This window comes from Silene latifolia, chromosome 3 (assembly GCF_048544455.1).
Source record: "Silene latifolia isolate original U9 population chromosome 3, ASM4854445v1, whole genome shotgun sequence".
NCBI lineage: Eukaryota > Viridiplantae > Streptophyta > Magnoliopsida > Caryophyllales > Caryophyllaceae > Silene > Silene latifolia.
In genome coordinates, this window is record NC_133528.1 from 133,214,598 (window position 1) to 133,237,489 (window position 22,892).

General features: G+C 37.4%; 1 protein-coding gene across 1 annotated transcript; it reads left to right on the forward strand.

Annotated features, from left to right (window-relative positions):
* The first annotated feature begins 13,505 nt into the window (after positions 1–13,505).
* Positions 13,506–16,791, forward strand: LOC141649724 (uncharacterized). The gene is made up of 2 exons (XM_074458406.1): positions 13,506–15,282; positions 16,460–16,791. The coding sequence occupies exons 1-2, from the start codon at positions 13,506–13,508 to the stop codon at positions 16,789–16,791; spliced, it is 2,109 nt and encodes a 702-aa protein (XP_074314507.1).
* The last annotated feature ends 6,101 nt before the right edge of the window (positions 16,792–22,892 follow it).

Here is a 22,892-nt window from a genome sequence, read left to right on the forward strand (position 1 = left end):
GATTCGTAGAGGAAGCGTTTTGATATCGGTTTGTGAGATCGTCGATTGTGTTGTGCTTTCCAGGTAGGGTTTCCTACTCAGTATTAGTCCCATAATGTGTTGTGGTGTTTTGTGGTTGTTGAATATTATCATACTCGTATTGTGACGATTCTTTGGATTTGGTTCTTTGATAGTAGTTGTGATTGATTGTATCTATCTGTGTTCTTCGGGGTGCTTCCCTGGCTGAGTGGAGTCACTTGCGGGAGTGGCTTCACACCCATGATTCGCCTTTTGTGGAACCCGCCACAGAAGGGATGTGCACATTAATGGATTTGGGTTTATCGCTCGATGGAGATGAGCGGGGCTTAGGTGGGAACGGCTGCGGTCCCCCATTGGCGGCGAGGAGTGACCTGTTGCGATGGGCACTCTGGCAGGGCTACACACTTTAGTGTGTAGTCAGGATTGTGGAGTTGGGTTTGGAGATCGGAGAATATCTGTGACGATTGAGCTGTTTGTTTTACTGTATTGTTGGTTTATATAAATTGTGTGATTAGTACTGACCCTGTTTAATGTTTTAAAAGCGTAGTGATCCATTCGGGGATGGTGAGCGATTATTGAGCGGTATGAGTCGAGTTCTTTGGGATAGCTGGGATGTGCCACCGTCTGATGATAGAAGTTTTCCGCTGTAGCTTAGTAGTTTAATAAACATTTCAGTTAACTCAGTAGACAGTTGGTTTTGAGAACTTGTATTCGTATTTCGTATTTTGGTTTTGGTTTCGGATTGTAACCTTTCGCTAAAGTATTACTATTTAAATGTTGTTTCGTTATTGTCTATTTGATTATCATTGCCTCGAGTAACCGAGATGGTAGCATCCTTATACCAGAGTGGTCCTGGTAAGGCACTTGGAGTATGGGGGTGTTACAACTAGGAATGGGAGAAGGTTGGACAGGTAGCCCCTCTTCCACCTTCATTTAAGAAGTTACCTAGTAGGCCAAAGCTCAACAAAAGGAGAAAAGAAGCAGGTGAGGAAAGTAGTAAGACATCAAAAAACTGAGGCAAACCAGGGCTTGTGGCAAATGTGGGGGAATAGGACATAATGTTAAAACTTGTAAGAACCCCCCAATGACTGAAGAGAAGCAAACTGTGAAAATCACCAGATCAACTAGCACCTCAGCATGGAGCATTAAGGTTAGAGAAGCAGCAACAAGAAAGGCAGCAAAGAAATAACATGATGCAGCAGTGGTGCAAGGGATTTCTGGACCCAGTGTTAGCCAACACTTTCAGCATCAAGAAAGTCAAGCAAGTGCAAGCAATGCTCCACCAGCTCAAAATTCAAGGAGAAAGCTAGGATTTGAAGATTAAAGATGTTGGTTTCAATTAAAACATTACTATTTCATAACTTGTGTAAGACAATATATCTTTCCCTTTTGTAAGACAAGGTATCTATAAGTTTTTGCAAGACAATGTGTGTTCATTTTGCTGTAAGACAATATTTGGAAGCTTTTGAATACAATTTCTAAGTTGTGTTAAATTTGAAGCGACGATTGTGTCTTAATCTGCCACTTTATTGATGCCTTAATAGGGTTACATTTGAAAATTGCTCAAGCATTACATCTTTCTGTGTTGAGCTTTGGCACAATACTAATAAGCCTTTACAATTCATCCATTCATCCTAAAAGCTTTGACACAATCAAAGCTTTGGCACTATACTAAGAAAAACTATTACAACACAAAGAAACATAAGCCATTTAAATGGCAACCAAGATTTAACCCTAACAATCCCCTCTTTTTTTCTTCACCACCTCACTTGAATTTTCTAAGTGAGCCATTAGCTTCTTTAAGCTTTTCACATTGATCCTGCAAATGTGTATTTTCACACTTAAGCATCTTCAAATCGCACTGAACAACTTTCTTCTCCAATACAAGGTTATTGATTACATCCCTCTGCCATTCAACTTGTTCTTCATCATACCACCTAAAAAATCCACAACCTTGATTTTTTGTAGTTGGGTTTGAAGATTTGCAGGTTAGAAATCTTCTCCCTGGATTATCAATAGTCCAAGACTTCAACAATGCCAATGGAACACCACACTTGCATTTACCAACAATAACCCCCTTTGACATTTCTGCTAGGACACAATTAAAAAAGAGTGAGACAATAAACCTAAATTGAAACAAAGGACTGAAACAATTAACTCTTAATTGACACATAAACAATAAATCAAACATAAGGATTGAAACAAAACATAGGAATGGAAACAAAGAAGAAGAAGAAGAAGAAGAAGTGTTACCTGATAATTTGCAGTTACATTCAACAAAAATAACCCAGGAAAAGTAAGGAAGAGAGAGAATTGGAATTATAATGAAAAATAAAAGAAATGGAAGAAGAACATTCATGGCAGTGAATGATGATTGAATATAAACGGAGGAAAAGGGTAAAATAGGAAGACAATTTGGAACTTAAGAGGCAAATTCAAAATGAACGACTGAGATTAAGCAATTTTGGGGTTTTTAGGATTAGGTAGTGTTATCAATCCGAACCAATTAAAATGGTAGTAGTTTTTAACCCAAAATTTCTTTGGTAGTAGTTGTCGAAAGTAAGATTATAGTAGTTAGTAGTTATCAAAAAACACTTATTTTTATTGTTATTTGTTATTGTTATTGTTGTTGTTGTTGTTGTTGTTGTTGTTGTTGTTGTTGTTGTTGTTGTTGTTGTTGTTGTTGTTGTTGTTGTTATTATTAATATTAATATTATTATTATTGTTATTTTTTGAATTTTTTTTATATAACCGCAACTTTTATTATTATTATTATTATTATTATTATTATTATTATTATTATTATTATAAAAAAACGTAATTAAACAAAAATTTTACAATAAATTAGTGAGCAGCCAAGAGAAAACCCTGATAAGAAAATATAGTCTAAAACATAAGGTAAGATAATAAGATTTTTCCGCTTTATATACATTGGTTTGTTCATACACTATACTACGGTTACACTAAAATAAAAAATAATGAGAAGAGTGATAATTTTGTTTTAAAAATAATAATGCATATATGTATCGAATAATTAATAATGTCAAATATTTTTGCGTCGGTTTTTAAAAATAATACTCTGTATATAACTTTTCTAAACTGAATTTATGGGATCCGAACTTATATGATTCGAACTGAACTTATACGATCTGAACTGAACTGAACTTATAGAATCTGAATCGAACTAAACTTATAGGATCTTAACTGAACTTATAGGATCTGACTGAACTGAACTTATAGGATCTGAATTGCACTTATAGGATCTGATGTAAACTGAACTGAACTTATAGGATCTGAAGTGAACTTAAATTAAGTGACTTTAAGTCCAAAAGAACAGGGCCTAATTGTAGAAGTTACTCATGCATGGTTTTTTTTGTCTTTACTCTTTACTCTTGAATCTTGAACTTTTCTTATTAGATCATTTGGTTATTTAAATGTTTTTTCAGGATGTCTTGTTTGGGACGATCACAAGCTTGCGGCCTCTCACAACATCCCTTGCACTTGTCCTTCAACTTGTTCACCTACTTATTTTTTGTAAGAGGTTAGAAGCTTGTGACGGAATAGTACCATCATAAATGAGAATAGTGCCATCATATTTTTGTATAATTTCATTGTTAGTTTATTGCTGACGACTGAAATTTCAATATGAAAATTGTCAAAAGTATAAAACGGATCTTGAGACTACAACCATTAACTTAAACTTTTGGTTGAGATGGTTTTATTAGGATATTACACTACTACAAAAAAGTGCTCTTGCGGCGCTTTAATTTGTTTGTCCTGACGCTAAATAGCGTCGCAATGGGTTTTACCGACGCTATAAAAAGCGTTGCGTTTGCCTATGCCGCTACCCCCTATTACGGCGCTTTTTATTAGCGTCGGTATAGATCAATTAAAAGCGCCGCAATGTTTGAGGCGCTATAGGAGTGAAATTACAGCGCTTTGTAGCGTTGCGAAAGCCTAGCAATGCTTTCTAAAAGCATCGCGCTAGTTGTGCTAGATATATTTCAAACCTTGTAGTAGCTTTTGAGATTGCTAAAAGACCACATTTTTACCAAGAGTATTAAAATATGATACGCATAATACATATTTCAAATAAACAACTTTCTTATTAATATTTTGTACATATCTTCACAATTTTTTGATACAAAATTTCAAACTCATTACAATGTCAAATACGGATAGCAATCCAAGACCGTACATATCTTGTACAAGAAAAAGAACAACTTAAGTACTAAATGGGAAAGCATGAAATGATTATTGTCAGGCCATGTACTCAGGATGCAACAAGGAGTGAGGAACATCATTGCCATCTTCTATGTTAGGTTTATGCCTGAAACAACCACCTGTACCACAAAAGTAGAATGCATTAACTCAAAGAGAGTTGATTGATGTCAACTTACGCTCCATAATGTAGAAATATACAAAACTGTAATCGGAAAAGAATAAAATTACATCTAGATTATTTACAACAAATAAAGCTGAAAAAGATGAAATTATTAACAATATCAATTATCTACTGTGGAACTAGGAAATCACCCAAAAGTTTTAGCAATGGTACATTGATCAGTCCAGTATGTAAAATCTAACAGATTGGCAAATGTTTCTAAAAGCTAACCAATAACAACAAATTTTAGTATAAAAATAAACAAAATTCACACTTCATATCAGCATATAAGATACCTAGTGAGCATATAAAACTATGGAAGTTATTATATACATTAACCTGACTCACCTGATGTCGAATGTCGCTTCTGGATTGAAGTCCTCATATATATTCAACACGATCAAATGTCCCTACAATAGTTAATAACGTAAGAAAAGAGCAAACAAAATTTTACAGAAAAAACAAATATACTAAGTCTAAACTTCTTGACGCTTGCGATATATCAAGCATACCTGATTGTAATGATTCATCGTCACAATCTACAAGTTGAGCACTTTAATTTTCATAAGCTGCAGTAAGATCAAAAACTAAGTTAACTAATGTCTTATCTACACTTTCATCATTTGGATTTAACACAAACTAAATATAAAGAGCGCTTAGAAATTTAGTCACAACCTATCAACAATAACTTGAACAATCAGATTGTGCCTCAAAGTGTGTAGTTGTTATTCAATTTATTAAGTTTCACCAAACCAACGGAAATATCAATTGAGATGAGGAGAAGAATAATATGAGTACTAAAAGTTGTGATCTTTTACAATCCCTAATTGAATCATTAGTATGACTAGAGCAATAACGTTCTCAAAGTCAGTAGTATGATTTTGGTCGATTAACAAAGACAAAAATATTCTCAAAAACAGTAGTATGAGTAGAACAATGACTAGAACAATAACATTTATAACTGAATCAATTAGTGTACAACATAAAATTCTGAATTAATTCAAATCCAATTTCAATATCTACTAAAATCAACAAAAACTAAGAAACCCTAACTATTTGCTTGAAACAGATCTGAGATCAAATATCCATTTAATTAGAACACCTGAAGAAAATTCTTACTTTACCTTTAAGAATATGAGATTAAACTGGGTTCGGAAATGATGTCCACTCAAAAAGAAGACATAAAGAATGAACTTTGTGTAAAATTGGAGAAACCTCAAATTTTGAATAGAAAACGAACAAATAAAAGTAAGATCATAATTAAACTTCAAAATCAACACAAATATAAAAAAAGAGCGATGAGAACTCATACGAGAAACCAATTTATCATGAGAACTTACAGTATAAAGCCTTCAATTAATGGAAGAATAACCCTTAATGTTGAAAGAGGCGAAGTCTTGAAGAGTAGGGGAAGCTTTTTTTTTAATTCCTTTTGCCTTTTTATTTGGGGAAATTGAGATCTTAGATTTTCCAAGTCCCGCGTAGAATATAATCATAGCGGTGTTGTTGGGCGGCGTTTTTTAAAAGCGCCTCAGTTTTGGGCTTATTGAATCTAAGTTAGTGCTTTTTATTATAAGAGCGTCTGAAACTTAGCGCCCCAATATGTCGTTTTTCTAGTAGTGTTAGGCCCATTAGGGTCGCCTATCATTAGGGTTAGGTTACGAGTTATGAGTTACGACGGCTACCGTCTAAGGTTTAGAGTATTGTGGTTTATTGTATATATCGATGTATTCTAATGGCAAACAACATCATCAATAATACAGTTATCAATAATACAGTTAACATATCAGAGCCTCTTTCCTTAGAGGACTCTTAAAATCGCTTCCGCCATCTTGCCGGTGGGCGAAAATTCATGGCGCTCACCGGTAGGATTTTATGATAATCTGTACTGAATTCGCCTTTCAAAAAAAAAATTACTGTATAATTGGATGCACGTACGTCAGCTTTTATGAAATATGCTTTCATGGATTATTTCCATCTTTTATCCATGAAATGATCATAAGAGCATGCTGTACCACTATTCAAGGGTTTTTCCCAATTTCTTTTACCCAAAATAAAATGTCCTCAAGACCCCTTAAGAAACAAAACCATGATTCTTCTATTGTGAAATCTTAATTAAAATTCTTCAAATTTGTTCAAGGTGGTACCTAAATTGATTTATTTGGAGTTCGAAAAGCTTAACGTTCTCCGGATCTTAAAATTAACGGATAATCTTTCGTTTTATTGATCTTTGTCAGGTTCGATTAGGGTTCCTGCAAATTAACTCATACTTCCGACAAGTCCCAAAAAATTAACGTTCTTGTTCGGAAATTTTCTAGCGAGTCTTATACTCGTTTACCAACCTTGCGGAGATGGAGATCTTTAGTGAAGATGAACAACGCTTTCTTTTTATATTTTTCTTTGTATTTCTCCAATCGTAAAGTTCGTATTACGTACTGCCTTTACGATTGCTGGAGGGTATTAGGATATTAGGCACATTAGGGCCGGCTATCATTAGGGTTAGGTTACGAGTTATGAGTTACGACGGCAACCGTCTAGGGGTTAGAGTATTATGGTTTATTATATATGTCGATGTATTCTAATGGCAAACAACATCATCAATAATACAATTATCAATAATACAGTTAACAATTTCCTTGACATGGTATCAGAGTCATGTGACTGAAAGGTCAAGGGTTTAAATCTCACCACCGTCATTTTTAGAGTGAAATATTAAGCATCATGTATGAAGAAACTGAAACAATTAAATTGATATAGAGTTTCCATTTATTACACATGCTCCTAAATAAGCTTTTTGAATATTATAGTTCTTTATTATTTCGACATTTACATTGTTAACGTAATTAACTCTCATTATCTATTAAGCATCTATTAATTTACACTCCATCCGTTTCAATTATTTGTTTATCTTTAATTAAAATATCCTTCACAAAGATTAAAAAAGACAAATAAATAATTGGGACAAAATGAAGCATCTCATAAAACCATTAAAAGACATACAACAATCTTATTATTATAATAATAAATATAGAAGTTTCTTACCACCTCTTTTTACTGCTGCATCATCGTACATAAATCTTCTTATATGTTTTTAATCGAAGTTTCTTATATAGATGAAACTAATTTCCTACTTTAAAAACTGAATACATATACGAGACTTCTTATTTTGTAAATCAATCAATAAACCGTTTTCAAGGCCGTGTGGCCAGGAATTGATTTAATCAAAGCATGCGTTGATAGACGTAAGCAAGTGTTGTGAATTATGTGAAAATGAATTGGAAGGAATTATATGAAAAGAAAAGCTCCTTTTGGGCGTTAATACCGACGTACTAATGAGCTTAACACAAAATCTCATTGAAGACGGCGATATCCGTCACAAGCTTGTGACGGATACCATTTCCTCTCACAAAATACCCATGAGAGATGAGTGGGGAAGTACATGGGGGGTGCCCCACCTTGTCTCCTCTCCCTTTTTGTGAGAGGTCTTCAGCTTGTGACGGGATTAGCCCGTCACAAGCAAGACGCTTTGTGAGCTTAATTATTAGTGTAAGTAGTCATTAGCATACACTTAAATCCATAATCATGCTTTTCGATTTTCGAACCTCCCGTGTATTATGTACAATAGGCCGCATATCATATGCTATATAAAGTATAACCCACTCACGAAACTAATTTTATGCGCAAATTCTTGTTTCAGACGGCTACTTTTTATCTGAAATTTCAAAAGATATATGTAATTATTTTACGGTTAAATTTAATCAGCTAGTCTTGCTTGTGACGGGCTAATCCCGTCACAAGCTTGTGACCTCTCACCAGGGGCGGCCAATGATATTTGGAGGCCCTGTTCAAGTTTTATTAAGAGGCCCCATATATTATGGTTATAAAAAAGTTACATAATATATTATCTTATATTTACCGACCATTGAATTTTATCAATTGCATACTTTTACAATTAAAAATTTATTGTACTCCCTCCATTATTTTATATATGTCATTCTCACATTTTTCATTAAAAATTTATTTAAAAGGGTATACTCTACATGATTTAAAATGATAATTAGTGTATTAATATTAGACTAATGTACAAATTATAGACCATTTACTTCACTTTATATCTATCAAATCTTTAGTGGTCTAGTGATACTACATTAGTACATTACAACCTTTGCGAAGCATATTTGACAGGGATCGATTCTCAACGCACTTAATTTTTAGAATTTTGAACATTATAAGTCCATTGAAAATTTAATCAGAAGTTTGAACATAATAGTTCCGTTAAAAATTTAATCAAAAAATGCTTTGAATGAGGATTGAACCCTCGTAGTCCATCTAATCGTGCAACTAATATACTACACCACTATGCCACTCCTATTATCTTGATATAAATTGCAGTCAAACAATACATATTATGAGGCCCTTCTTCCCTTTGGGCCCCAGTTCCATGAACCGAATTGCACGTCCTATGGGCCGGCCCTGCCTCTCACAAACAGGGGAGAGGGGACAAGGTGGAGCACCCCCCATGTGCTTCCCACTCACCTCTCAATGGGTATTTTGTGAGAGGAAACGGTACCCGTCACAAATTTGTGACGGATATCGCCGTCACAAATGAGAATTTGCCAAATTTAATAATGGTACAACCAGTATTATAGGTTATGGTAACTTGTTTTTCAATAGTGATTACATTTGATTATAAAATGATTACAAAATTCCATCTTATTATTTCAGATCAACAAAATATTCCATCTGAAGAGAGACCAACTGAATTTTATGTAAAAACTTCTTCCATAAGCAAATTTTTTGTTTAGACATAAAAAGATACTTCGTATTTGTAACTCTGTATCACAACGGGTAATATTTTCACCAGTATTATTTTCCAAATTGTTTGAGACCCCCTTTTTCCACACAATTAGTGGCTTTATAATATGTCCTGACCATATTTTGTAAATGCATGTTAGAGCAACTCCAATGGCAAGCTATAATATTTTGTAGTTTGTCTTGTCACATCGTTTTTTAAAGCAACACGGTTTTTAAGTTATAACGTACTCCAATGGTAAACTACAACAAATCTGGTTTAAAAGGGCCCACATAACAAATAAATATCATAATTTAAATTATTTTATTTTTTTCTTAATTACTAATTTATTCCAAGCATGTAGCTTACAAGCAGGGACGTATTTCTATACTCCAATGGTGAGCATACCGCTTGAATATTTAAAATAATTGCAAGCATGTCCATAAATGCAACCATTGGAGTTGCTCTTATAGTGTACGATCAAAAGACTCAACAATAGAAGCTGAAGTAGAAGCATTATTATTCATCTCAACAATGGTGTCTAACATAAACAAACCGGCCACCACAAGAATTAGTGGCGGCTCTAGGATTTGAATAAAGGGGGTGCGGAAATTTTACAAAATCGAAAGACTTTTAGTTCGTGACGGCGAAATCAATATTAATATAATAAAATTTCATATATTTCACATACGCCTTTCTTAAAGGATGTCTTTTTTAAAAGGATTTTTTAATACGAGGCTATCAAACCGATGCAAAATTAGACTACGGAAAAATCATTTATTATATACCAAACAAATTATTCTTTTTGGTAATTTTTTTTAATAATGATGGACATATTTATCAAGAATTTTATAATTACAATACTAAAACTACTTGTTATATTAGGGAGAGAGTATTTAATTATTTATTAGGCCTATTTTGTACAATGATAGGTGAAAATAATTAAAAGAAAAAAAAAACAGAAATTGTTAGTTGTAGTAATCGAACGCACAACCTCTAGGTTAGAATAAATACTTCTTACCACTGAACCAAACAAACAATAATAAAATATATTGCACAATAACCCTTTCCTACAAACTGGCCATCGCGAGTCAAAACAAGCTTATCACCTTCAAACACCAACTTAATACCAACCTTATAAAGTAAATAACCAGAAATTAAGTTTCTACGCAAAGATGACACAAACAATACATTTTGCAAAGCTAAGGTTTTACCAGAATTAAGTTTGAGTAGGATTTGACCCTTACCAAGCGCCTCAGATGAACTTTCATTATCCATGTAAACATGGTCAGAAGTTACCTCAAAATATGTGAACATGTCACGGTTAGCTGTAACGTCCCGATTTTAAAAGAGCAAATATAAATACGAACGGGTGTACAAACAGTATCATTATCTTATTAAGTAGCGAAAACTTACACAACGTTAAGAAGAAAACATATTTTACAAAGACGTTACTGCCGTATTTTCCCTACATAAAATACAAGGCTACTTACAAAATGACAACAATCTTATTCTTTCAACAGGTACTGAAAAAAAAAAAACGTTCTTTTTATACATTACATATCTAACAAACTTCCTCTTTCAGTCAATGTTCACCCCTTATTAATTCCCAGCACAGAAACCTGAAAAGAATATAAAATAACAGGATCAGCCAACCACAGGCAGTATAACCCCGGTTACCTCCACCGACTTTATGTCCTTTTCTTTATTAGATAACAATTTTTATCACCGTATCACCCGATACGATACTTACCACAACTCAATATTTTACTAAGTACCTGCCTGGTACCCAGAGACATTATACCTTTATTATTCTAATAATAATAATATAAAACCACATTATATTAATATCGGTATACCATTACTGAAAAGAGAACATTACGGAGTAAAAACTCTAACTGCGTCTAAGACCCACCTCCATGTACACAGGATAAGAATAATTTCCCATGGGCCAACACCCCTCAGTTTATATATAGAGCCAACGCTCCTGGAGCCAACGCCCCTCAGTTTATATGTGAAACCAACGCTCCTGGAGCCACCACCCTTGGGGCCAACGCCGTTGGAAAATATTGTGATTTAAGAATTATTTAATGAGTTTTAATAATATATAAATATGATTTATCCTCCATTTATTTCCGTAGTTAATGGTTTTTATATGATGGTGGTCAATCACATTTATGTGGGTGATCTAATGAGTGATTAGTATCACTATTATTACATTTGTCCGTTTTGGATATTGCATTTATATTGGGTTTATAATTACCTTTACAAAATGGTGTGATCTTGGTCTTTATTCACCTTAATTGGTTTTGACCACCTTATCAATTATTCAATATATATGAGGATCTTTGTTCTTCTGCGAATATGGCTTTTGAAGCTACATGCAATCATGCGAGTCGACGAATGCAAAGGATAAGAACATTTTATTATTATCATTATTATAATATTCTTAAAAGTTATTTTTATCATATAATATTATTATTGAGCATCGGGCGATATTCGGTTCGGGGGCTCCTCTTGCTGCTACCGAAGGAGTCCAACGGGTTGTCGTATCTTGGGAGAGGAACACACTATTTGGTAATCAGTGCAGTGGAGGCGTTATCTCTCTTAGGAAAGCGCCTAGCGCGATTCGACCCAGGCTACATCTTTCTTCTCTACTCTATTTTATATTATTGTTCTTTTATTTACGCCATTTATATTTTGTATATTGTTGTAATATTATTTACGGTAATATTGCTCCACTTTTTCTAACAATCTAAGAGAGATAAACTGTTACCGTAAATAGTATTATAATGTGCTTTCGTAATTAGTTAAGTCATGGTCTCGGAGCTTGTTTTATTTTGTTGACTACCGTATTGTTAAAGTAATTGGGATACGAGTAAACGTGTGAGTAAAATTATTGCATGAAACACGTAACTCTAGTTTTTACTTGAGATTGCATCTTCCATAATTCCATATTTTATTCGCCGCTATTACTCATGTGTATAGATTGCTCAGTGTTAATTGGATGATAATCTATCCATCTTTGTTCATTTTCATATTGTGGAACAAGCACTTCGGTTTAATTTATGCGGTTTTTGTACTTGTTTGGTGAATTATTAATAATGTTATTGAAGGGATATATAGATATCATCCTATTATGCTTTGCGATTACATTGTTAGGATTTTAGTCTTGCCTAGTAGCTAAATATATTTGTTTGCATGCATATCTTGTAGTAAGCATGTAGTTGATCATTCTTTTCTATTTAACTAATACTATGGACTTAACAAATGTGGGGGTTATTTTCAATCAATAAATTTGTATGAATATCTTTGATTTTAGCGGTTTTTCGATGAATGGGACGCAAATATTCATGTTTGTGATAATTTTTTTTTTTTTTTGATTACGAGAATTATATTATGGATTGTTTACGTTTGCCCAAACAGATGATATACTTTAAAGAGTTGATGATTGTTTATATGGCTCTCGATTATATGTTGAGAGTATTGTTATATGTGAATTTTTCGCTATAAAGAATTTGGCGGATAAGTGCATTTTTAATGGTTATTCCTATTATTTTGACTGAATGAGTAGGTGACAGACATATCTTAGTCAATCGGTTTATCTATGTCTATACTTTTATATGTGATAATATACCATGACAATGTGCAAAGTCATTGTTTTATGTATTGTGGATTAATGCATGGAAGTGAGAATTTATATTGCGATACTCATAAATATGGTGCATCGGAATTTCGTAGTTTAATGAGTGTTGATAAGTGTTATTGTACTTTGTAAATGTTATAAAGATTAACGGTTGTTTCAATATTTTTATTAATCTTATCACCATGTTTATTTAGATTTGATATGTGGTGTATTGATAACATCTGGAGTTTTGGTTTGGTGTGTGATTTTTGATCACTATTGAATTGGTGACATATACTCATGAGATTTTATCACATGTACTAGTTAAATATGGTGAAAGCATACATAGAATTTGGGACATATATTATTTATTGGATGTTTATAATATATCTCACTAATTTATTACACCGTGCCTCTAGCAACGGCTACCCGAGCCTCCAAACGGCTAACCAAACCTCCCACAAGGCAATGAATAATATGATTGCCTAATATGTTGTAAATATGATTTGTTTCCGTATATATGTAATGGGTATAAATAGGCTATAGCATATGTAAATCAAAGCAGTTTTGGAATAATACAATACATCGATATTATTGTCTATCGTTTCTAACATGGTATCAATTGCTTAGGTTTTCGAAATCAACAATAATACCGCCTCCTTTTCTTCTCTCGACACCCAAATACCATGACGAACACCACCGCCACTTCCGAAAATTCCCAAATCATCGATCCTTCGAAAAACACGATCTATTCTTATGCTCATATCGAAAACCCCGGCCTCAAGATTACCACCACTGAGTTCAATGGTCAAAACTACGAGGAATGGTCGCAAGACTTCCTCCTTGCTCTCTTAGCCAAAGGCAAAAGTGGATTCCTCGACGGCACGATTCCAAAACCGGCTTCCACAGATGCTACCTACGCATCTTGGCAGTCGCAAAACGCTCTCGTGACGGCATGGCTGTTTAACACACTTGACTCGACTATCAAACGATCCATCTCGAAACGACCCGAAGCGAAACAGGTATGGCTCGACATCCGTTCTCGATTTTGCCAAAACAACGATGCTCGTATTTATCGCTTGCAGGCAGACTTGGTCGCTTGTCGTCAAGGGCCTACGGAAACAATTATGGCATACTATAGTCGACTTATCACCCTCTGGGATGAGTCCTTTGAAGCCGACCCGGTTCCTTCATGTCCGTGCAACCCGTGTTCCTGCTCATGGGTTTCCATTGTCGATGCTTGGCGTGAACGCAAGAAGGTGCGTGATTTTTTAATGGGTTTGGATGAGCGGTTCGATAATGCTCGATCTCAATTGCTAGGTATCAATCCCCTGCCTACACTTAATCTTGTTTATAATAGACTCCTTCAGGAAGAAAGTGTCCGTTCCTTCTCGACTAACAAACCCGAATCACGCCCCGACTCCATGGCTTTTGCCACCCGTATGTCCCACAATCCCCGACCCTCTGGAACACCACAGACCCGTCACCCTAGGCCCACGAAACCTGATAATGATGACCCAAATAGACCATACTGCATTGCTTGTCGTCGTCATGGTCACCTATATCCGGTTTGCTTCCGCGTTACGGGGGAGTTTCCCGACTGGTGGGGAGACCGTCCCCGCGACAGAATTGTTATTAATGAGAAAGATATGAGTCGTACGGTAATTCCCGATACCCAAGGCCGCGCAAAGTATGCCGCACTTAAGAACAATATGCAGACAGCTACCCCCCGCGCTCATATGGTGTCGGGTAAGTCCCTCGGTATTCCTTCCTCTTCCTCGGCCAAGCTCGACAAAATCGACCTCAACAATTTAAATTCCAACGAACTCGACGAGTTAGCGACACTATGGCAGGCTCATAAGACCTCTTCCATGGACCGTCTGAATGGTAATGTTTTCTCCTCTTCCTCTTGGATAATTGATACCGGCGCCTCTCATCACATGTCGGGTTGCCGTTCGTTTTTTACTAACTTACGACCTATTAAACATTTGTCTGTTGGGTTGCCTAATGGTGACTTGACAATCGCCACCCATATAGGCGACATTCGATTCTCGGCCCGTTTGGTCTTACGCGATGTTTATTTTGCCGAAAAATTAACATGTAATTTGATATCGGTCTCTAGTTTACTTCTTGACACCACACTCACCATTCAATTCTCTCATAAACTCTGTCTTATACAGGACCGTTCCTCGAAGATGGTGATTGGTGCGGGTGAGCAAGTCGATGGGCTCTATTTTTTGACTGGGGTTCGACAAAGCATGCTTCAAGCGAATTCCGTCACCGTCCCTAACAACATCGAGCTTTGGCATCGGAGGTTGGGGCACCCCTCTTCCTCTACTTTACATTTTCTTCCTGGTTTTAATAAAAGTTCTAAAACTCAGTTTTCTAGCTCTCATTGCGACATTTGTCTTCGAGCTAAACAAACTCGTGAACATTTTTCATTAAGTTCAAGTATTGCTGACGGTATTTTCGATTTGATACATTGCGATTTATTGGGGCCCATACTCTGCAAATGCTTCGTGTGGGTCACACTATTTTTTAACGATAGTTGACGATTTTTCCAGGTCTACCTGGGTTTATTTACTTCGAAAGAAAAGTGATACTCGACAATTTTTATTAAATTTTTTCGCCATGGTTGAGCGACAATTTCATAAGAAAATTAAAACATTACGAAGCGACAATGGCACCGAATTCACATCCTTAAACGATTTTTTCTTTGAACATGGAATTATCTTTCAAACCTCCCAAGTTGACACCCCTCAACAAAACGGGAGAGTCGAACGAAAACATCGACATATTTTGAATGTCGCTCGTGCCCTTTTATTTCAAGCAAGTCTACCGATCTCATTTTGGGGGGAGTGTGTCCTAACCGCCGTATACCTTATCAATCGTACCCCGTCGTCTTTACATAAAGGTAAAACCCCTTACGAAATTCTCTTTCAAAAACCACCACCCATTGGTCATTTGCGCACATTCGGTTGTCTCTGTTACGCACGAAACATCAACCGAACAAATAACAAATTTGCCCCTCGAAGTAAGAAATGCGTCTTCATCGGATATCCTTTTGGGAAAAAGGGCTGGCGAGTATACGACCTAGACACGGGCACATACTTTTCCTCTCGCGATGTTGTCTTCGTTGAAAATGAGTTCCCATATCAAAATCTTCACATCAACGACCCGTCCCCCGACTCTCACTCCTTTCTCGATGACACCACAACCCACGTTGAAACACTACTCCTCTTACCATCCTCTCAAACTATCAACCAAACCTCTCCCAATCAACCAACACCAACCCATGAGCAACCACAACCCGATACCACGACCCCTTCCTCCACCTCTCACGACACTCCATCCACCGAACCCGCCATCCCTACGCCCGACACAACCCAACACAATGCCCAAAACCACACCGAGCCCACCCAAGCCAACGACCCAACCGTAAACATCCCTGAACCAACGACTATGGGCAAAGGACAGCGCGCCAAATTCCCAAACTCTCGCTTATCCGGCTTTGTCCAACCTCCTCGACGACCATCGACTCATGCCATCCATACACCAGCATCATCTTCAGGTACGAAATACCCGATCTCACATTTTATTAGCTATGATAAATTTTCATCTACTCACAAATTTTTTTTAGCGGCCGTGACTAACAATCACGAGCCTAGCACTTTTCGTGAAGCTATGCAGGTAAAGGAATGGCGCGTTGCTATGCAACATGAAATCGATGCCCTCGAACGAAATAATACTTGGACTCTCGAAGATCTTCCTCCGAACAAGAAAGCCATCGGGTCCAAATGGGTTTACAAAATAAAGTATAACGCTGACGGGTCCATCGAACGCTATAAAGCCCGCCTCGTGGTACTCGGAAATCGACAGGTGGAAGGCATCGACTACAACAAAACTTTTGCTCCAACCGTCAAAATGGTCACGGTCCGCACACTACTCGCTATAGCCGCTGCTAAGGGTTAGGACCTACACCAAATGGACGTCCACAACGCCTTCCTACATGGCGATCTCAATGAAGAAGTATACATGAAACCACCACCCGGGTACTCGTCGGCTTCGAATGGTAAAGTATGCCACTTACAAAAATCCCTTTATGGTCTCCGACAGGCCCCGCGATGTTGGTATGCTAAACTCGCCTCTGCACTTAAAACTTATGGGTTTCAACAGTGCCCTTATGATCACTCTTTGTTCTCTATTACGAAACCCGATACCGAACTACACGTATTGGTCTATGTCGATGATCTCGTCATTTGTGGGAATAACTCATCTACTATCTCGCATTTCAAAAAATACTTGAGTGAGTGCTTCCACATGAAAGACTTGGGTCAACTTAAATACTTCCTGGGCCTCGAAATAGCACAAAATAAAACCGGCCTCTTTATATCTCAAAGGAAATATGCTCTTGATATACTCGAAGAAACCGGACTGCTTGGCTCGAAACCCGCGACAATACCGATGGACCCTAATCATCAACTCAGTCTCTCGACCTCGCCATTGATCAAGGACCCGCAAGCTTATCGTCGATTGGTAGGACGACTGGTTTACCTCACAATTACCCGTCCCGAATTGCTCTACTCCGTCCATATCCTCGCTCAATTCATGCACGCACCACGCCTTGATCATTGGCAAGCAGCTTTAGAGGTCGTTCGGTACATTAAAACTCGGCCCGGACAAGGCTTATTATTCCGACGCGACACTAATCTATTACTACATGCCTACTGTGATGCCGATTACGGGAGTTGCCCATTAAGTCGTCGTTCGTTGTCCGCCTACATCGTGTTCCTAGGAGGCTCTCCAATCTCCTGGAAAACTAAGAAACAATCTACTGTCTCCAAGTCGTCCGCCGAAGCCGAATACCGCGCCATTGCTTACTCGGTCTGTGAACTTAAATGGCTCAAAGGCCTTCTCACCTTTCTCGCCATCAAGCATGACACACCCATTGATCTCTTTTGCGATAACCAGTCTGCTTTGCACATTGCTCGAAATCCCGTCTTTCATGAAAGGACCAAACACATTAAGATCGACTGCCACTTCGTCCGCGATGAGATAATCAAAGGCACGCTACGTCCAGGCTATGTTCACACGAAGGCCCAACTGGCCGACATCTTTACCAAGGCACTTGGACGAATACCATTTGATACGCTGCTCTCCAAGTTAGGCATCTCGTCCCTCCACGCGCCAACTTGAGGGGGGTATTACACCGTGCCTCTAGCAACGGCTACCCGAGCCTCCAAACGGCTAACCAAACCTCCCACAAGGCAATGAATAATATGATTGCCTAATATGTTGTAAATATGATTTGTTTCCGTATATATGTAATGGGTATAAATAGGCTATAGCATATGTAAATCAAAGCAGTTTTGGAATAATACAATACATCGATATTAATGTCTATCGTTTCTAACAATAATATATCTCACTAATTGTTTTTTCCTTCTTTACTTGAAGGGTATGTTAAAGCGAGATGGTTATTTATTTTTGAGACCAAAGGTAGCCATTGTTATATATTATATTTATCTTTATATGCCGGAGGACTCTTATCATGGCTATTTATTTTTATATGGCGGAGGTCTGGTATCATTGCTATTTATTTTTATAGAGATGTGCGCGGTATCATGGAGATTTTCGTTGTGGATTATTATTATTATTATATTATATTGGAAACCACAAGCTTGGAAGAGAAATGATCGAAGAGTTATCGAGACATATTCTATATACTTATATTATTCAAGCCGCCTATCCTATCCTTCCTATTCCATTATTATGTGGTGGAAGAATTTTAGCTAAAGCTAAAAACAAAAGTTTGATGAGATCGATCGAAAGTGAGATATTTGATATTTGAGACGTGGTTCTTGAGACACATGGTTTTCCATCATGATGATGTTCTTTATTTGAATATGATTAAAGTGATATTACGGATCCGTTTATGAAAAAGCCGGCCGGCAAGTACGTACTTGAATTATTATGAGAATTGAATCGTCGAGGGGAATGAGACTTATTGCCCATATGATAGCCATCGCAGTGGAAACCCGTCTTCATAGATTGGAGATCCCATGAAAGAAGTTCAACGGGTAATAACGAAGCTGTGGGTGGGCTAATTAAGGAGAGCACCATTTGTTTGGCGGATATTTTATTTTGGTCTGCGTCTCATTCCTATGGCGAAGTGTGGTATACTGGTATTGTGTTTTATGAGGTGCTCTCATTGTTTTTGGTTGTGACGGTTTGAGGTTGAGCATTGACTCTTAATGAATCCGAAGGCATAATTTTTTGCGGGGTGGATGTCACACCTACCCTTGGAGGATTCACCTAGTGAGTGTTCGTAGTGTGGTCGCTACTATGGGACGTGGGCAACTCCCTAGATGCACTCATGATACAAGATACCTGCGCATGACCATTAACGCGCACCACTGATAGAACATGATCGATTGCCCGTACCGTGTGTGTGTGGTGAGTCCAAGCTTGATCTAAGGGACCTAGTTCAAAGTATTTATACTACTATGGTCCTTTCGAGTGCAAGCTCACTTACACTAAGTGTTGGTTCAAACCCGAAAGGTACCTACACCTATTATGCGGTATTGCATGCTCATTATTATTATTATTTTCTAAAAATATTTATTTTATTTATTTTGATTACTATATTGATTTTTTAAAGTTTTTGATTCTTAAATCATGTGGGGGATTGTTGGAAAATATTTGTGATTTAAGAATTATTTAATGAGTTTTAATAATATATAAATATGATTTATCCTCCATTTATTTCCGTAGTTAATGGTTTTTATATGATGGTGGTCAATCACATTTATGTGGGTGATCTAATGAGTGATTAGTATCACTATTATTACATTTGTCCGTTTTGGATATTGCATTTATATTGGGTTTATAATTACCTTTACAAAATGGTGTGATCTTGGTCTTTATTCACCTTAATTGGTTTTGACCACCTTATCAATTATTCAATATATATGAGGATCTTTGTTCTTCTGCAAATATGGCTTTTGAAGCTACATGCAATCATGCGAGTCGACGAATGCAAAGGATAAGAACATTTTATTATTATCATTATTATAATATTCTTAAAAGTTATTTTTATCATATAATATTATTATTGAGCATCGGGCGATCGTCGGTTCGGGGGCTCCTCTTGCTGCTACCGAAGGAGTCCAACGGGTTGTCGTATCTTGGGAGAGGAACGCACTATTTGGTAATCAGTGCAGTGGAGGCGTTATCTCTCTTAGGAAAGCGCCTAGCGCGATTCGACCCAGGCTACATCTTTCTTCTCTACTCTATTTTATATTATTGTTCTTTTATTTACGCCATTTATATTTTTGTATATTGTTGTAATATTATTTACGGTAATATTGCTCCACTTTTTCTAACAAACGCCTCTTCTGTGTACACAGGTTATATAATAATGTCATCTCAAACCAATAATCGTATCCCGAATGCTACAATTGGACAATTATACAATATATAAACTCTAGGCACAATAATCATAAATATCCATGAAGACAATTTTATAACATTTATCTAGCGTAAGAGCAAATTCAGGGATGTCAGACTATGAGATTATGTGATCCCTTTATAGAAACACTACCAATGTCCCTCCCATAAGACTATTTACGTATGGTTTCCATAACTAATTCAATTTAAAGTGTTAAACTAATGGTAGAATCCTATTACTTCATACGTTTATTAATTTGGGATCTCAAAATGATGGTCTGATGGACTCTGAATCCTTAACAAGAAAATCAATATTTATGTCAAAGGCAGACTTGAGCGAAGTTTAACTAACTTTCCCTTTTAACATGCCTACATCAAACCGGACTATCGCTAAGGCCGTTCTTTCGGTGCTTAACTCCGGGAGGGTGTTGAGAGAGGCTAATCGCACTTTCATTACCCTTATTCCTAAGGAGGACAATCCGGAACAGGTCCAGGACTATCGCCCTATTAGTCTTTGTAACGTCTTTATGAGGATTGTCACTAAGTGCATTGCAAACCGGATGGCTAGGGTGATGAGGTCTCTGGTTGGGGAGTTCCAGAATGCTTTCCTCCCGGGTAGGTTGATCAGTGATAATATCCTTCTTGCTCATGAAGCCATTCATGTCATTAATAGGCACAAATATGGACAGTCTGGCAGATTCACGTTTAAAGCTGATATGAGTAAGGCCTATGATAGAGTGCGATGACAATTTTTGGATATAACCCTGAGGAGGTTTGGTTTCCCTGAAAATCTGGTTCAGCTAATCATGAATTGTGTTTCCACGGTGTCCTATGAGGTTCTCCTTAATGGTTCCCCTCTGGAAGCTTTTCAGCCAACTTGTGGACTTCGGCAGGGAGATCCTTTATCTCCTTATCTTTTTATTCTTTGTATGGAGGTGTTGTCCGGGAAAGTTCTTCAGGCACAGAATGCGGGGGCTCTTCGCGGCATAAGGTTATGCCGTAATGTACCTCCTTTGGCACATTTATCCTTTGCGGATGATGCTGTCTTCTTTCTACAAGACTCCAACAAGTCAATTTTCAGCCTTAAGGGTATCTTAGATGCTTATTGCAGAGCTTCAGGGCAACACATTAATGATAATAAGTCAGGAGTCTTGTTTAGTCCAAGTACAAAGTTGAGCCATGTCAGGGAATGTTTACAGGTGCTTAATATTCGACATAATACGGGAATTGGAAAATATATGGGTTTACCCACTGAATTTCAGGGTTCGAAGCGAGAGATCTTTGCAGGGCTTATTGAGATGGTTTCGAAGAGAGTGTCCTCTTGGAATGGGATTTTTCTATCACCAGAGGGTAGGCTAACCTTGATTTCGTCCGTCCTATCAAATATTTCTAATTACTTTCTATCGGTTTTCAAATTACCGGTAAGTGTGACTAGCAAGATTACTTCAATGCTGGCACATTTTTGGTGGGCTGGATGCAAATCTGGAAGGAGTACTCATTGGTGCAGTAGAAGATTTATTAGTTTACCTAAGAGTGCTGGTGGACTTGGGATGCGGAATATTGAGTGCTTGAATCAAGCGTTGCTGGCCAAGCAAGCGTGGCGAATTATTTCGGATCAGGAATCCTTGTTTTGTAAGGTCTTTAAAGCCAAATTGTTTGGCCGTGAGGGGTGGTTTGCGGGAGTAGCTCCTACACGGCAAAATAATGTCTTCTGGGGTGTACGAGGAATTCGTTATGGGATGGAGCTCATTTTGCATAATATTGCTTGGAAGCCGGGGACTAATTCTAGCCTTTCGGTGTGGAATTCTTGTTGGGTGAATGGTGAAAGGCCCGAACCAAGTGAAAACGCCATGCTACCTGACAACGTCTTTTTAAAGGATCTGCAAGTGAAGGATATACGGTTGTTGGATGGGACATGGGATAAGGGGTTCCTCCGCTTTTTGTTCACGCCGGAGTCGGTGGATAAGATTTTGGCCATTCCTCTTTGTTTGTCGCAGGTGCGAGACAAGGTGTATTGGAAACACACTAGTAATGGGCTCTATTCAGTAAAGAGTGGTTATGGTGTTGCTTTTGCGGACTATATGAGGATCCATGGTACCACTAAGGATCGAGATCGAATTAATGAGGCAGGGGTGTCTTTCTGCAAGAAAATTCTTTGGAAATTACCGGGACCGAGTTATTGGAAGGTTTTCTTGTGGCGACTTTTGACTAACTCACTGCCGATGGGGGCTGAGTTTGCACGGAGAAAAATTGTGGTGGATTCCTCTTGTAAGCTGTGTTTGGCCTCTGAGGGTCTGGCTGAGACAAGTGCTCATCTGTTTCGTGATTGTCAAATTGCTCGTCGGGTCTGGGCTTATTCTGACCTCAGAATTCGGACACTAGGCGGTGCTCACATCAATATTGGGGACTGGGTCATTAACTGGATAACCTACTTAAGAAAAATGGAGTATGCGGAGGTCAAGGTCATTAAATTCTTGGCCACCTTGTGGTGCCTGTGGCTGGTGCGGAATCGGATTCTGTTTCAGGGGGATCACTTTCATCCTCAAATGTTCTTTGGCTTATGGTCATGCTCGGTGGAGACGGCGTTGAGGGCATTTGAGGCTGGTAAGAAGGAAAGGGGGGGG

Bases quoted from the DNA above. Each gene is read 5' to 3' on its own strand.
- LOC141649724 (XM_074458406.1), top strand. From the start codon at position 13,506: ATGACGAACACCACCGCCACTTCCGAAAATTCCCAAATCATCGATCCT. The intron at 15,283-16,459 runs GTATTTTCGATT...AATTTTTTTTAG, and splicing joins AAGTTCAAGTATTGCTGACG to CGGCCGTGACTAACAATCAC.